Genomic DNA, 17,762 nt, shown 5'->3' on the forward strand with positions numbered 1-17,762 from the left:
AACGGAATGAAACGTAAAGTGACAACCTGTCACTAAAACATTTAATAACTGCCATAATGTAAAGGACACAAGACTATTTTAGTTTATTTAAAATACTTTTTAAAAGCATCTTAAGAGCAAATGCAGTTCAGACAAAACACACACAGACAAAGGCGTTGTAATACATGTAGGTTAAAATAATACAAATGCACAGACACGTGCACACACACACACTCCTGTAATTGTTATTATCATATGCCAACATGTCACACAGACTTAAATGCAGTGTTTTCATGGGAGGGGCTTCGTGTGTTTGGGGAGTGGCTGCCGTGTTCACACATTCTGCCTTGTTCATCACAACCACAAGCAGAGCCGAGGGCTGAACCCGAACACTAGTGTACTACATCCTATCCACTAATTGCACCATCTGTGGAGTGTTGTTGTGCTTGTTTTACAAACCCACCAATACAGCGAGTATTCAGCAGATGGGCTCGTGCGGCCAGCTCGCTGCTTCTTACTCAAACTGCTTCAACAACTAGTTTCTCTAAGTTGGAGAAATAAACTTGTGAGAGAAACGGCGGAGGACTCGGACACAGTACGGTACTGTTTCCACGAGCAGGACTTACTTCGTGGTTTATCCAGTAGCCACTTTGTTGCAGTTTCCATTTGTCTGTTCCCCCTGTTTGTCTGAAGGGGAGGAAGAGGAGGTGGACCCACGCGCAGTCGCCGGTCTCGTGGCTTCTTTGTATACAGCAGCAGCTGTGTGTAAATGCATGGGCACACCGCGTCTGCTGCTGCTGCTTGACGGACAGCTTATTCGGCTCGGTCCAACCTTCACGTTGGCTTCCTCAGAGATGAAGCGGCTGAACCAGGTGTAGAAGAGGAATATCAAAACTTTACCCCAATATTTCTCTCCCCCCCCCTCCCCCCACCCTTCACCACCGCAGTGTCTCATTCACCCCAGCTAAGCTTGGGTCACTTTCACCGCCTCTCTTGCTCCGTGTGTCTCGGTGTGTCTCTCGGTGTGTCTCCGTGTGTCTCTCTGTGTGCGGGGATTGTAAACGGCAGAAACACACTGATCTCCGTGCAGAGCAGGCTACAGCTGCGCGGCTCCCTCACACATCATGGATGTACGATTTTATCCGACTGCTGGTGGAAATTCTATTCCAGGAGAAGCACCAAACCTGGATTTTGCCCACTGTTTGGGCTACTACAACTTCAATAAGGTGAGAAAGCAGTGTGTTGTGTGTTGTGTGCTGTAATCTAGCTGTGTGTTGTGTGGCCACGCTGGTGCACAAACCGGGAGTGCACCGTAACTCCGGGCAGCCTTAATGAAAATCCTAAATTAATCTGAATTAAAACTAATGATTTTCAGCATTCACTTGTCCCCCCCTGCCCCCCCCCCCCCCCCCCCCCCTGCCCCCCCTCCGCATGCATTCATCCACTAATCATGACTACCTTTCTGGAGTTTAATTAATACTCCCCTCTCCTGCCACAAACTTTGCAGTTGTGTATTAGTAATGGAAATGAAAGCACAACACAAGTGTAATAAGTGGCAAAGTGTTACTTGTGTCCGGCTCAGTGTGGCCACACACTGCACTGCTAAACTCTCACCAGAGTGATGTGATCCCCAGTCATGGGCGCTGTTGTCTATACAGTTACATGTTCCTAGACATCAGTGATGGATCATTGCATCAGCACTGTACACACAGTACATGCATTACAACGTGATGAAAGTGAGACCCAGTGTATCAAGTGTCAAATACTCTGCTGGCCTGTGATGCTGTTACAAGACCCTCGACATGATGCAGTAAATACCATGTTGTACTGACACTTGTTTACCCCTTTGGTATGTTTCTTACTCTGTTTCTCTATTCCCACTAACTTTATTTAGAGTATTTAAGCTTCAGCACAGCAGTTTGACCGTTGATAGCCTGTTGGAGATATTACTGCAAATGAACTTTAAAGCTCCACGTAGGAACACAAACATACAGAAAGACAAATAGACTGCACACCTTTTATCTGGTATGAATGCATTCATTGTCAGCATTGCGCTGTGCTGTGCACTTCTTTAAAACACCAGTAAACCCTTCAGACTGTCATATTAATAAAGGCATCTGCATGATTTATAACAAAGTTGTATCCACTCGCTCCAAGGTTAGGCTATCTTCTGCATTGATTACAAGTTGGTTAGTTCACTTTCCTACTAGAGGTGGGAGGCTGATCGATACATTATAGTATCGTGATATTTTGTGTGGTAATATTGTCTCCAAATATCAATCTTTTATTCTATAAATTATTAATTTTACAAATACAAATTTAACTTTATTTGGTAACAATTCAGTCCACTAGATGGAGTTTATTTCTGATGAGGTCAGCAGGGTTAGCAGGAAGTTGGTCATAACAAAAATGGAGACATCGGAAAAAGAAATGATCCAAAAACTGTAATTAATTAGATAATTCAAATGTTGACAAACTGTATAATTTGCAGTTGTGAAAAGGCAATACAACACGCAATACTCGGCATATCGCACAATCTTTAAAATCGCAACACTATTGTTTCTTGTTGCACATTTCCTACATCTGCATACAAGCAGCCCTGTTTCCAAGTTGTGAATAAGAACATTGCTGAGGTATGACACGTGTATTAACCCTGTAACGTGATGGAAAAGGTTTCGTAAAACACATGATGGTTTGAGATATTTTCTCAGTGATGTAACAATTGAACTATTCGACCCGTTATCCATCAGGAGCTCGACTCCCTCGTACCCCAGCAACAGGGAACATCACTTTGACAGACTAATGACACAACTGCAGCGTGCTGTTTTTACAAAGTTTAAATGACTACATCCCCCACCCTTACACACAGACACACACACACACACACACACACACACACACACACACACACACACACACACACACACCCCCACACACACACACAGCCCTATAGTGCTGTTTGCCCTTGCAATCTGATGCTGTTCTAAACAGTTACCAGGTTTGTCTCACTGTTTCATCAGCTCTTTTGTCATGTTGCCAAGTTGTCATATGTGCCCAATTTCATCATGTCTTCATCAGCCTTGAAACATTTTAACTACATTGCTTTGGATTGGTGTAAAGAGTCAAAGTGCGAGTTTATTCCTGCTCATAAATTCCCCGGGTCAAGTGAATTGTTCCATCTGTAACAGTAATTGGCCACAATACAAAAGCAGGCGGAGAGCAAGAGGGAGGGTGGTGCGAAGGTGCTTATCCAGTGTCTCCACCAGTTATGTTATAGAGACTATAAAGCAGGCTAATTGCAAAGCCTCTCCATGGTGAACACATGTGCTCTTTTGCGTGCATCTATCAAGCAAGCCTCCACTATATTTGAACCAGCTAGCTGAAAGTCAGCACAATGCAGATCTGACGGTCGTCCGACAGATATGGCACGCTCACAAGTCCCACAGAACCGAGGCATTACTTCTTTAATCTATTTATAGGCTGTCACAGCTCCTTTTTTTGCAAGCAGCAAAACTTTCACTAGATTCATAGTTTTGATTTGAAAACAGGCAATACCCTCTCAAAACGCTGGCACAGGAAATGTTCAATTTTAATGACAACAGAGACAGAAGGGCCCAGAGGCACTTTGAAACATCAGAGATTCTTTTAAATTTACAGAAAAATCCAAACGAGTGGCATAAACTTAATTAGGTGCTGCAGTCATGACTAATGAAGCTGCCTGTTTTCTTGGCACCGAGATGAAGGAGGAAACAGCGGAGCTGAAGAGAAACATGCCACAACTTCACACAGCTGAATAACACTCGCAAAATAAAACCAGGAAAGAAAACACACTTTCTGTAATCTGGTAGAATTAATTGTTTCTTTTTCTCAAAACTCCAAATGTAAAGGTTTTATTCCTGCAGAGTGTTCAGGTGCTTCTCTTAAACTACCTTTTACTTAAGGTTCAACACTCACACACCTTTCCGAGGCCTCTACCTTTTATTGATTGGTTGTTACTTCAAGTTGCGTTGTTTTCAATTTATCTGTGAGAATGACTCTTTACTTTTACTGGCTCGAGTGAAGAACACCTGGTTGCAGTCAGTAAAATGTAGAAGCGCTGCCTTTTCTTTAAAGTTTAGAGAACTTTTAAAGAATACATCTAGGAATCTAGTCCTCATTTGCTCAATTTCATATTCCGGTGATGCCAGTGATGCGAGACAGTACAAGTTATGCGTTTTCATTTGTTTTATACACACCATCAACCAAAGACAAGGAGCTGTTTGGATTCTGCTCTTTGTAAAAGTCAAATGTGATTGATTTTAATGGTTTCATGAAAGGGACTCTGTTTTTCCCATATTTATGGCCATCTGGCCTATTTTTTCTTCTTCTTAAGGTTTAATAATGTTTCAGATACAGTTACCATTTAGTGTGGACTTTCATTGCCTCCAGGCACAGAGAGACTGGAATTACCAACAGATGTTAATACGAACCCTTCACCTGCACTGGTGCTAACAAACGAGCTCTATTTGCGAAACTAATCCCAGCACGACCGAGACGTCATCATTCTTTCAATAACATCGTAGCATTTTTATGGCACTTTTGCAGAAGCGTGCATGATAAACAGATAAACAAATATCTTCAGAGCACAATGTAGATGGAAAGGTGCAAAGTGATCTGATCCTGTGTGACCTACTGTGTTATTGTTGACATGCAACCTCTAATAGTAAAGGCAAATCATAAATGACTATAATCCTTCACGTGCTCATGAAATCTCCCCCCAGTGTTACCGTTTGTGTGTGTTTACATACAGGAAGTACTTCTCTATATACTTTACTGCTATCGGTGAGTCCGCCATTACAGCACTTAATTTGTTCTCCTCAGCGACGTTACCAACTTGTTGTTGTTGTTGTTGATGGATTCTTTATTGAAACGTTCAGTCGTTTGGTTGCTTGTGTTGTAAGCAAACACACAAGTTGCTCTCCTGTAATATTTCAGACAGAAGTAGCCGCTCAAGTTGTGTTTGGTGCGATATCTACCCACACTCGCCGTCTCAGCCAAATCAGCCAGGACTACATTCTGAGGATCACAACTTCAAGTACTTCTTTATATAATGAGACAAATCCTCTACTGAAGATAGATAAAGCTGTCCAGGAAGTAATTAACCATTCACTTTGTGTTTTATCACCCGCTCACCTATGATACGAAAAACTGCTGTAAAAACAATAATCAGGAAGCGGTTCAGACTGTAACACTTGACATGATGCAGCTGCAATTATCAGCAGATTTAATTGAGTCTGTAAATAGTTGTGTCGGGGAAACAGAAGCCTGCTCATGGTTCATGTGAGCCCCACTGACCCGTGCATGTGTAGGACATATTTAAGTAACTGAGGGAAGAACCTTCAGCGAAGTGCTTTACGTCCACAGCGACAGACCTCTGGGCAATAACGTCTTATCGTGTCCATAGTGGGCTCGGCCTCTTTTGTCTTTGCTGCCCTTTCTGCTTCACCGGGAGGGAAGGGGTTAACCCTCCGCTCAACCAGGGGGCCGTGTGCATCCCTCCAGTGTACACAGCTGGTGCCATTTCATCACACACATTCTAAACATATCCAAACACAGCTTTTAAATGTGTGTGTGCTGTGTGTGTTGGGGGGGCGGGGTGTAACATAAGAGGCTGTCTGCTTTGTCAAACTCAGCAGTTGATTGATATGACTTCAAGGTGCATGTTAAATGTTTAAATGTCCACGAAGTGAATAGCTGATGTGTTTTGCTGAGTCTTTTAATTGTAGCTTGTCAGGAGATGTAGTTCAACACATTTATTAAACACCTCATTTCCCCACTGAGATTAGACGGTGTTATTTTTAGTCCGCCTGCTCGAAGGCACACTGTACTTGGAGTTCCTGCCTCTAAGAATGACTGCTCTGTCTGTCTGCACACACACACACACACACACACACACACACACACACACACACACACACACACACACACACACACACACACGTCTCCACAGGGCAGATGTTATCATTTTGTTAATGCACAGTTCTCCACTTCCTGCAGGATGTCTCAACACTGAACAAAGCTGATGAAGACACACACCGGTGCAGTAGCAACACAGAGATATTTGTAGGAAACTCGAGCATTTCTTTAAAAAGTGACTTAAGAAGCGACTCAAACTAGAGCTATAACAGCCTTTAAACTATGAGCCTGATAGTTTCTGATTCCAGTGGCACCACATTATCACAGCTGTCACTCTCTTTACGTTGTTGACTTATGGCACATGTGCACGCGCAGTCATGCACACACACACACACACACACACACCAGCTAAGTCTTGAGTTTGTTTCTGTTCATTTCAACTTGTCTTACTCGTATTATCTGACGATCTGAAGCGACAGTCTGGACCTGTGGGGAACATAAGAGCAGGTTGTCTGCTTTGTTTATGAGGTGGATATGAGAACGGCTCTAAAATCTTAGACAGACATAGACCATTACCCAGATCAGCACTCGTAAAGACCTTCTGTAATCCTGCCATCACTGCTCATAAATCCACTTCATTACATCCCCGTGTACATTACTCAGCGTGCTTCATTTAGGCAGACCCTCACACTCTTAAGTTGTTTCTCAACTGGTGGCTTGTGGACCCAGCGGGCATCACGTGTCCTGACATCTCGCTGTACTGAGTCGGCCTCAGGTTGTGATCTCATGATCAGGAGCTCCAGAGTAAAACCAGCCAAGAATCCACGTTGAATGTCTTTACACAGCCGTATGTGTATACTTGTTATGCTCTTACTTTAGGATTAACACTATAGTCTGTTATGGCCTTTGCAGAAACATATTTCAGCGATACAAAGACAATGAATCCCCCCCGGAGAGGCACATTTGTTATGGTGTTTTGAGCATGTGCAACACATCACGAAATCATCCATCACGCCGTGTAAGTGCCCGAGGAAAGAGATGTTTTCTTTGATAAAGCGATGTGTGGCTATCTAAATGTCCCGTTAGGGAATATTAGTTCTCTCTCTGATCGCTTTAATAACAGTTCTCTTATTTCTGATGTGTGTTTTTTTGTTGAGGAGACACACAGAGCTACAAAAGCGTCCATGATGAGAAAGTCGTTAACCTTACCTGCCGCTCCCTCCAGAAGGAGATGACACTGAAGGAGTGAGTTTTAAGATTGGATGATCTTAACTCTGATACCTCTTGACTCGAGCACCAAAAGCTCTTTAGTTCCTCAAGTTTTTCTAAGTTGTATATATGTCACGGACATGAAAAATAGTAAATCTACTGTTTGGATTACTTTATCTTGTAAGGTCAAAAGGTAAAGTTAACTTCCTGTAGGCGTTTGAAGGAGTCTTCTTATATGTGTGTGAATACCGTGCCCCTTTTGAGTCAAAGCGGGGCCCTCCAGAACATCCATTTTTCCACCATGATAAACAGTTTTAATCTGGTTTTGGCTCACTACATCTTTGACAGCCTCCCTCAACCTGGCTGACTTATTAAAAGGAAAGGGGAAAAACTCCCCGCGCCACAGAAAACTGCTTTTACTGTGATTTAAGCAGTTTTCAAAAGGACCAGTCAATCACTTCTGGTTGGCTGATTCAATAAGTGTTGTGTCCCTTAAGTGGTTAGCCCTCGCTGTTAAGACACATTCATTTTTTAAAGCTTTCCAGAGAGGCAGCCATTCCATGTTTCATAGATCTGATGTCCAATTCTCTTAATGGGCTCACAGACTGTATCAAAACATGTTGAGCTGTTTTCCTTTTAACTTCACTTGCTTGACTTAAACCCTTTTCCTAAGCTCTTTTCAAGGAGCACAGGCCACTGACGAATGTCCTCCGTCTCACACAGTTCTGGGGAATATTTTCAAGGATGGACTAGTGAGTTATTGCAGCTATCTCTCTTTCAGACTCCTCTCCTTCAGCTGTAGCTGCTATTTACTTTCTAAGTCAGCCTCCAATTGGGTTAACGCAGAATATCACACTTTCAAAATGTAGATATTACTTCTGTATCACATACATTAGTTATGTCAACCAAACACCAGTTATTTTCTGGGGGTTGGATTTCTGTCTGTGCTCCAATTTAGCTCATAGACATGCGAGTTGATATGAATATATTTCTCATTAGAGGTGTACAGGTGTGTGTGTGTGTGTGTGTGTGTGTGTGTGTGTGTGGTATTACATGTAATGCAGTGTGATTAACCCCCCCCCCCCCCTCCTCCTACCACGTGACATTCCAATAATGCAGCGTGTTACCAGGTTGCACTAAAAGGACTGACAATAGTAGCAGGTGTGCAAATATCCCTCCGACCCGTTGAACAAAGGGCTTAAATAATGGGGAGGGTAAATACCAGTTTTATTTGAATGGTCAGATAGATGGCAAGTTGGAGCCAAATGATGCAGAGTTTGAGACTTTAAATGCATCCTGTTGGCTTTCTAAATGCACGGACGGATGGCCTCGCTGCTTACAGTCACTGTTTTCTTCCCCTCTTTACTTAATTGCGTTCTTGCTGGTAAATACTTGACGAGTGTGATTGTCAAACATAAAGTCTGTCTGAGGCAGTTGGATAATGTTAATGTCTACTTCAGCAGTAACTCTACCACAGCAATAATACTGCAGCCTATAAACCTCCCCCCCCCCCCACTAAATGAACTTTAATAGTCTTCTAGATTTGGAGCGCTGCCATCTCTCTGCCACAGTTTGATTGGATATTTTATACACATGCATTAGACTGATATTCTCTGGCATGTATACTTTTTCTTTCTTTCCATAATTCATGTTCATGATGATATAAAGTTCACAATGCAGTGCACTGATGGAGGATTGTCTCGCTGTAGCGTGAAGTCCCTGAGGGGAATAAAACAGCTGTTCTTAGAAGAGTATGTTTGCCCTTTCTGTCTACTTTGTAAGAAGTGTCTTTGTTTCCATCGTAGAGAAGAAGTTCATGTAAGAAGGCCCTTCTGCAAGCAATTAAACACCAATAACTCTTCACTAATTCATGTTTTTCCTTTTCATTTCTGCCCATTAATCTACTGCTCTCAATATATTCTTGTCTTATGTCTTTTGTAACATCTTTACTACCTAAAATGTCTTTATGCAGACGGGAAGACTAACTTGAGACGCGACGCTCTGACCTTATTTCCCAATATTGATCTAAGTGGATGATACTTCCAGAGCTTTGAGTTGCCTGAACATAACATGTTACTAATGCTTTAGTTGCAGGGACTGGATACTCTAAGGAAGACAAATGAAAGATGTTCAGCAGAACACTGGAAACACTGTAAACACTGTTGACTCGTCACTCTTACATCATTCAAAGTATCGCTGCTTTGATGATTCTTTATGTCAGATGCAATATTCATGAATCGAGTCTAGTTTTTGTTCAGTTACATGATCAAAAGGAACAATGGACGGGGCCTCAGTGGAAGCTCCAGACTGTATAATAAAGGTCCAGTCCCTGAAACCATGACTGGGTTCATGAATGGGCTCCGCGACATTCTTGAGCCGACTTCAGATATTTTCAGGGAGTTGATGTTGAGGCTCATTCACAGCATGTCCTTGTTTATTGTGATGTGTGTGTTTCTGCTGGCTCGTGGACTCTCACATGTGGTCATAGTGCGGTATGGCAGGAGTAGAAACAAGATGAAGGTCTGTGAGGCCTCAGCCTTGGCGGGGTCTCCCTCCCTGGACTGCCACTGATGATTCTTTCAAATGACATTCCTTCAAAGGAAGCGGGTCCAGTTCCTCATCTTTGGAGGTTCTGACTCCGTGTGTAACTTCTCCAGATACCTGCGCAGCCTGGGGAAAGACATTTCTCTCTTTTTGAAATGGGCTCCACTATATTTGTTTCTCTCCTGCTGATAAACAAGAAGAGAAGCTGAATGATTACACTGTTTCAAAGGCATTACAGGCAGCTGATTAAAGTGTGAGGTCGGAGTTAGCCAAGGTTAACCGTCCATAATGAAACACTTTGAAAATAATGATACGCTGAATGGTTTTATGAGGGCTTGTGGCTGCTCAGCTCAGCAGTGGTGACCTTCAGCAGTTCCACCAGCTAATCGCAGCGATCCTGCAGCACCCCTGTAGTTTTGAGACTCCATTACCGTCTGATACACATCTAGGTAGAGCAAACGCTTGTACAGGGACTGTCTCTGTAACGTCCTTGTGTCACTGAGGTGGCTGACCGTCTTCACTTTCCTCTATTTGTCAGTGTGGATCTGTGGCACGGCAGGCCCAGATTAACTGTTAAATCACATGTTACACTGCAGACAATCAGCTGATACTCATGCAAAGAAACTTCGATTACATCACTTATACATATTTGCTATCTGCTCTAGCAGCGCATGTGGCCTTTTTATTACAGACTGCTGCACATTGTACACCTGAGTAGTCTGGATTATACTCCTGCCAACATTTAAAGTTTCATATTGAAAGCTGGCCGCAGTACGATACGATTACTGAAGAAGTAATACCTATGTAGAAAGTGAAACGACAATATTAGCTTTGGCTAACAAGTACAATATGTTTGGGAGTCCTGGCCAGTGTTCACATGTGTTCATAGTGCACGTGAACACTGCCCTGAGTGTGTTCATCTATTTAAAATGTCCTGCCAAGAAGCTACCTGTACTTTTTCGTGGTTTATAGTTTTGCCTTGTGAATTGACACGTCTTCCCATAACATGATATTTACTTGATGCACAGAATACTTAACGGGTGTGTTAATGTCGTCGATGACTCGTATGTACACTTGTGCTACAGGAGTCGTGTTAAAATGCTCCAATGTTTCCTGATGATTACTCATCTAACAGCCTGTACATTGGATTTGATTACACTCTCTATTGAAATGGCGTCCCATAGTGTTGTGCACATTAGTACTGTATTTTATGTAATTTGTTGATTTGTGCTATTATAGCACAAATTTGCTGATTTGTGCTATTTTCTGCTGTACGGGGGATGCACATGCATAACGAGCTGTATTATCCGGTTGGTATGCTCATCACACTGAGACAAATTCCAATCAGCGTTTGTAGATTTAGCTGTGAATTGTCACTAAATGTAGCTGAACACGTATCAACATGTACCCAGCGTACAGTAAGAGATCCAATGCACGGTCACTCGTTAGTGTTTGATTTGTCAGGTGTTAAGAGACGCTACGTTCAGCGTCACTGTCGGTGTGTAATGACATTTTCTGACGAGTACGCTCCTGACGGGCACTAATAAACAAATAAGAATAATTGCCCGTTTTTCTTTTTAATTTATCACCACAGTCTCTCATAACAGGCAAGCTTCAAGCAGCAACAACAAAGTAGTACATAAATCAAAGTAGTTTCCTTTGCCAAGCCAGAACCCCTTGGGAGGTACCTCGGTGCTTAATTAAAATCCAGAAGGATCATGTTTTAAGTGTAGGTGAGCGAGCGCTGAATAACAATGACAAATCATGCCCCGGAGCATTAGTGGTGTGTTTTTGGAAAATAATAGCCGCATCTTTGTACAATATAAATGAGATTTAATGTGTAAGAAAGCTGTTTGCAGTGCTTTGTGGCACACGGGCTGTGGTAAATATATCCTTTTCTTGGCTGCAGAACCTGCCAAAAAGCAGCATTGACATATTAATCTCATAATTACCCGTACAGCATTATAATGAAACCGCTCATTATTAGGCTTGTGATGGCTTACCCTGTTCAGCGTACTGTTTATCATCCTTTCTTAAGCCTTGCAATCCCTCACACGTATGTGCCAGCTGCAGCATAGATCACAGATCAGCACTCATCAATATATATTGGGTGTAAAAGGAAGGCAGTAACTCTTATGATTCATTGAAGCGATTTAAAGTGATGCTATGACACTTTTGTAAAAGCTGCACAATAGTGACAATTACAAAATAATGTTTAAATTAGCACAAGAGAAATGTAATACATTCTGCAAACTAACGTACTGATATCAGTGAAACAACAATGACTAAGTCTTACTAACATTAGCTTCTGGTCGTACCATTCCTGTAATATTTACCTAAATATCTTTGTAGCATTTTAAAGTCTTCATACACACAATTAGTTTTGGCACGCAGACATTTTCAGACATTTAAAGTATCGCCTATCGTCGGCTGTCGGAGGCCACGGTGGCCGTCCTCTGGGCCATTGTTGTCCATGATCTTTGAGTTTCTGGATCTGACAGTTCTGCAGTGATCAGGCCAACTAACTGACTGCTCTCTGGGCCGCAGCCAGAGACAGTTTGGTAAACCATCAGACGAAACACGGTGTGGAATCACATTTTCCAGGGACAGCAATCGAAATATGAACTGTCCTACATACTGCTGTTTCTGCAAGCGTCATAATTCTGATGTGCACTGGCTCTTAGGAGAGGCTAAAAAAAGCAAAGTACATTAAAAAGGGGAATGTGTGTAGTTATCAGCAGAAAGAAAACCTCTCCCAAGTCAAATCCGCTCAATTACAGAACTCTGGAGAGCTATCCCCAAGCAACCCTTCCATTGGCTAATCAGTCACAGAAAATTGCAATGGTGAATATTTCAGACTCGACAGATTTAAATAAAGACATCGTGATTATTTCACTGTTGTACAGTTCCCTCGAATACTTTTAGAGTCCTTCAGCTGGAGCCAGCATAAACTGCATAGCTCTTGATTTAAGAAGGGGAGAAAGTCGAGTGAGAGAAGCAAACACAAGGGATGTCAGTCAATGTGGCAAGCTAATTGGGTCGATCTCTTTAGCAAAGATGAATGAAGAGATTAACTCTCCCTATGTGTCCAGTGAATCTCCCCCTCTGGCTCCAGGTGAATTAGCTGATGACAAGTTGACGATGGGAATTCTGTTTCTCATTCCCACTAAGAGCTGCAGTCGGTATTTCCAGCATGGCGCCCCCTGTTGAAATCACAGTACAAGCTTTGTCTACATATTGATGCATGTAATTATACTACTACTACTACTACTACTACTACTACTACTACTACTACTACTACTACTAGTAGTTCCTGACCCCTGCATATAAGCAACAGGGTACCAGGAGCTTTGGGCTACACAGTCACACGTTCTGATGCTCCCTGCAGACTAATAAACTGGCAGAGAATTGGAGTAGCGGGTCAAACATGGGCCTTAATGAAGACAAATGAAGAGTGATTGGAGAACGTGTGCACAGGAAGGTGTGGATGCGGAGCAGACTGTGCCCTGCACTCGTTTTATTTTCGTGGAGAAACTCACAGCATGGTCCTAAAATAGAGGTCAAGGCTCAAATACAGAACATGTCAGTGACCCCTTTTCTCAGCCGCCTAGACTGAAGAAATGGGAGAAAAGTGCTCTGGGGGGGGGGGGATCTGTGACTGAAGGAGGAAATCAATACAACTATAAATTGTGGGGATTGTATCAAAACAACGTCTTTGGTTATTTTCAATCGTAAAAAAGATTCAGGGTTTTGTTTTGTACACCTTCATGTGCAGTAACATGTCAATCCACATCCACAGGACAACCAGACTAACCCGTGTGCATGTGTGCATTAGTTTGATTTACAGTAATCCGTATTCTAACGGCGGTGTCTGAACTGTAATGTGCATGCAAGTGTAAGATTCGTCTGACAAAAGGATCTCCACTCGTCCGCCTGATAGTATCAGGAGGGAAATTCAGGTCTAAAGAAAGCGGTTGCATTTGATTGGCATCACACTGAGAAGTGTCATCAACAGAAAACTTCTTTTGCTTTTTGTTTTTGCATGCGTGAACACTTTGCTGACTTGTTCTCAGCAGACCTCCAGGTTTCCGTGTGCCTCTTTTATCTCCAGCCTGTCATTTCACACAGAGCAATGGAATCGTTTTTTTTCTTGAAGATGTGTAGTGTGTCTTTGTTCTGAATCTTTTTAAATGTCAGCGCAATGATATGGAATCAAAGTTGAAGCTTAGTGTTTGTAATTATTCAAAGCTGGAATCTTAATCTCACACTGCTTTTGAAGTAGGAAATGTTAAAGTGACATTTTGAGTTTAAATACTGTTAAAAATATTAGTTAAGCACTTAGCCTGACGATTGCTGTCACAAGAAAAAACAATGTCTGCGACTCAACAGCCGTCAGGTTTGCTAATGATGTCCTGGTGTGCTGTCAATCCACCAGATGAACGGACAATAGTATGCCAAGAAGAAAATGCTTGAAATAAGCTAATTGCTTCTAAGAGCCCGCTCAACCATCCTGTAACTACTATGTGTTCACAGATGTCTTTTCCAGCTGCTATTTCATTATGGAACTCAAAGACATTACACGCGTAATGCACTCACTTTCTTTATGAGCCTTTGTTGTAGCACATCAAGTCGTAATGATTATAGATACATTATTGCAACCACAGGGGGGGCGGAGGGAAAGGCACGTGCAGAAACGGCACGAAGCACAGCATCTTGGTGTGCATCTTCATTATTTCACCTAATATGCCCCCGTCATTAATCGGTGATCTCTGCCAACTTGTTGATTGTCAGTTTGGAAGACACATTTCTGGAGAGGAGCCCGAGAGTATTTGCAGCCGGACCTCTGTCAGGAGCGCCAAGCAACACAGCCACAAATTGGAATGTGGTACAGCTCTGGGAAAGCAGCCAAGATTTAAATTAGACAATAACCTCTGCTCTCTCTATATTGCCTCTCTTTTCCAGCTGCAGGGCTAGCCATTTGTTTAATACAGTCAGCCATGTAGTATATAATAGACTGATATATGAGTCACCGCTCAGCAGTTTGTGTTTTTCAGATTTACAGAGATTGAACAACTGTTGGGTTTGTGCTTACTGTGGGCTTATGATAAGAATAACAGAAAAAGACACAAGTTGCTCACCAGCTTGGAAGGTATTGTGACTTTACACTATTTAAAATCTAAAGCTAAAGTATTCTGATCAGTAAATACGCGGAAGAGACAAAGAAACTTTAGATTAAACATCTAACACACATGGCTACAAATGAGAATTAATCAACCCTTAATTTTTAAGCTATTTTTAAAAAGGATTTCCAATAACCTAGCAAGATAATCTTTTTATTTTGCAGACTCTGACAGTTCAAGTTAATTAGCATCTGATATAATTGAACTTAAAATCAGTGAAACAAAACCAAGCTAGCCTGTAGCCACTAAGTTACCCTACAGGATGCTATACGATGCATTAAGGCCTTTTACTGATTTGAATATCTTATATACTTTGATTTAAATGCATGCTATCTTACCTTTGTTAACCTATTTAAATGTTGCCCTTTTCTCCCATTACTATATAAGAAATAGAGGATTGTGTTGAGTCCATCACTAAAAGCTCTTGACTGTGCACATTTCCAAAGTTGGCTATAATGAGTGTATTAGCCAGTAACGACAGAACAGGGAATAGAAAAATGTATCTGCGCTGCTAGAGCAATAAGAGAGGACTCAACTCCCAGCAGCTTTCAATAGAGCTTTATGTGAATCCAAGCACCAGAGCTCATAGCCGTCTGACAAACCACAAGAAGTAGCACAACCGTTCCCATTAACGCCATCAGAAGTACACCCATTTCCAGTGGCAGAAAGCGGCTTTTTCTCTTGTCATTTTTGAGCTATTAACTTCATTAACCCCACAGCAGCCTCTTGCTCTGCACTGAGGAATGTCAAGCAGAGTACGCTTGGTTAAAATCCACACCTCTGATACCATCGTGAGTTGGAGTTGCTTCAAAGCTGCTGAGAGTAAACAGCCTTGAGACATGGCTTAGCAGTAAAAGTAAGACAACACTACCAAGCCAAGCCTTTCTCGTGTTGCTTCCTCAAGAGCTGTGTCCATGCAAAAGCAGCCATTGTGAGAAAGCTACACCATGTTTCTGAGGCCCTCTCCATTGCCTAAGCTCCTTTGTGGCTGTGGGCCAATGGCTTTGCACCCCGCCAGATCAAAGATGGAACCCCATTTAGCTTACGCTTTCTTTTAGGATTTGCTCTTGAAAGTACAGAGCAGACTCAACAGCTAAAAAAAAAAAAAACCCCAGGATGTTGGATGTTGACCTGCACAGAATTGAGACTTCTGGGCTCAAACTATGGATCTATTATGACAAATGCTAAGACCATCTTTGTTTTGGCAGCATTTTAAAGTCCTAGTCCTTTGAGAAAACATGGCTCTGGTGCACCTCAGTGTATTCTAGCTCCATTGTAGAGAGTGGTGTTGGATGTGGCCATGCTACACAAGTGTTACTGTATTGTCACTGTAAACTCTAAAAAGGAACATTCACACTTAACACCTGATAATAGAAAACAAGTGGAGCTACATTTCAAAATAAGAGTCTTGTGGCTGTAGGGATGGCAATGCCGGTTAATCACTTTTGTCCGGACAAAATTAGCTCTATTTCCAATAACTATTGGATGGATTGACATGAAACTGTGTACAAACATTCATGGTCAAGCATTACCTGCTAATCATCAGCATGTGTTTCTATGCTGAGCCTGTTAGCATGCTGATGTTAGCATTTAGCTCAAAGCACTGGTGTGTCCAAGTATAGCATCACGGCTGTAGCTGTGCTTCTAAATTGGAAGAGCCATTATTAAAGTTCAACATATAGCTGAAGATCCTACCATGACTTGGGGTGAAAGAGTTTAAAACATGTACAGCATGTGTTTTAACTTCTCTGCCTGAACTCATGAAGCAAACTCAACCAATTCTCAAACACTTTAAAAGAAATGCAAAGAGCTTACACCCTGCTCCACCCTGCTCCACCCTGGTCTGTTTGTGTCTTCATGTTATCACTGTTTACACTGCGTCTGTGCTGAATGTACATTTAGCCCGAGGAATATGCTGAACGCACAAACACTACTTTTCTTTTACTGTCTTTCAACACTGCCGCAATGACTGGGTAGCTTTAAAAAACAAAAAACATAATGCATATTTGCTGAGCTGTGAAATCGCTTTACGTTTTTCCTTTTATTTTGATAGTCATTTGATTGTCATTTGTGTTGGATATGCAGACTTAGTTTCATGCTCTGTGACTGTAGGATACAGAGTAATGTACACAGGCTCTGCCTTTTGGTTGGATCATGACAACCTCCATCTATAGATTCTTGCTCTCATATTTTAGAAACCTTATTGATCTTCCAAAGATAAATGTCCCATTTTAACTGATCAAACCCTAAAGAAAGACAGCGTCCCAGCGTTCTTGTAACACAAACCCGAGGACATGGCGATTTGCGGCAGGCTTAATATCTCTGCAAGGGTTGACACTGTTCCTCTAGGTCTTTGTTTACTAAAGTAAAGCAAGCTGTGATCAAACTAGTTCAGGCGACAGTAGGTCAGTGTGGTGTGAGAGGGCAGATAATCAGCACACAGCCTGAACAGAACTGTCGTCGGCTTCATTCAGATCCCAGAATAAACCAAGACTTTTTCTCACTGCGATGGTTCTGTCACTGAGAGGCCGGAGGAAGAGTGAGATGCTCACTATGAACACAATGCTACCTTATGTGGTTGAGGACTAGCAGTCCTAATGGTGAAAGACAGTGCTGGGCTGGAGTAATGATTTTAGCTTTAACCCGAATTACCCATTGATTCAGCATGTGGATCAGAACTCGGGTTGCGAGTCTACTCCCGTGAACACGGCGTGTAGTCGCTTTACAAATCGACAGCTGCATTCATAGGAGGGAATATATTTATATAGTATGTCAGCTCGGTGCTGCATGCACGACGGCCTGCTGGGTGTGAATAGGCCTCGTGATCACCAGGGAGGCAGCTGCTGAGTGTTTATGCTGAATTGGGTTGTAAATGAGTCCGTATTCGGTGAGGACGACCAGAAGATAACTTCCACAGAGGCTACAATAGAGTCCGACCAAGTTTGCAGGAGAAGA

The 17,762-nt window shown here is 42.3% G+C and overlaps 1 protein-coding gene across 1 annotated transcript in view; it reads left to right on the plus strand.

Annotated features, from left to right (window-relative positions):
• The first annotated feature begins 309 nt into the window (after window positions 1–309).
• tox3 (TOX high mobility group box family member 3) overlaps window positions 310–17,762 on the plus strand; it is a 39,400-nt gene continuing 21,947 nt past the window's right edge. Inside the window, exon 1 of the mRNA XM_029428709.1 lies at window positions 310–1,205. Coding sequence (XP_029284569.1) covers window positions 1,104–1,205 — 102 coding nt within the window. The 5' untranslated portion in view covers window positions 310–1,103. The remainder of the gene's footprint in view (window positions 1,206–17,762) is intronic.

This window comes from Cottoperca gobio, chromosome 3 (genome assembly GCF_900634415.1).
Source record: "Cottoperca gobio chromosome 3, fCotGob3.1, whole genome shotgun sequence".
Lineage (NCBI taxonomy): Eukaryota > Metazoa > Chordata > Actinopteri > Perciformes > Bovichtidae > Cottoperca > Cottoperca gobio.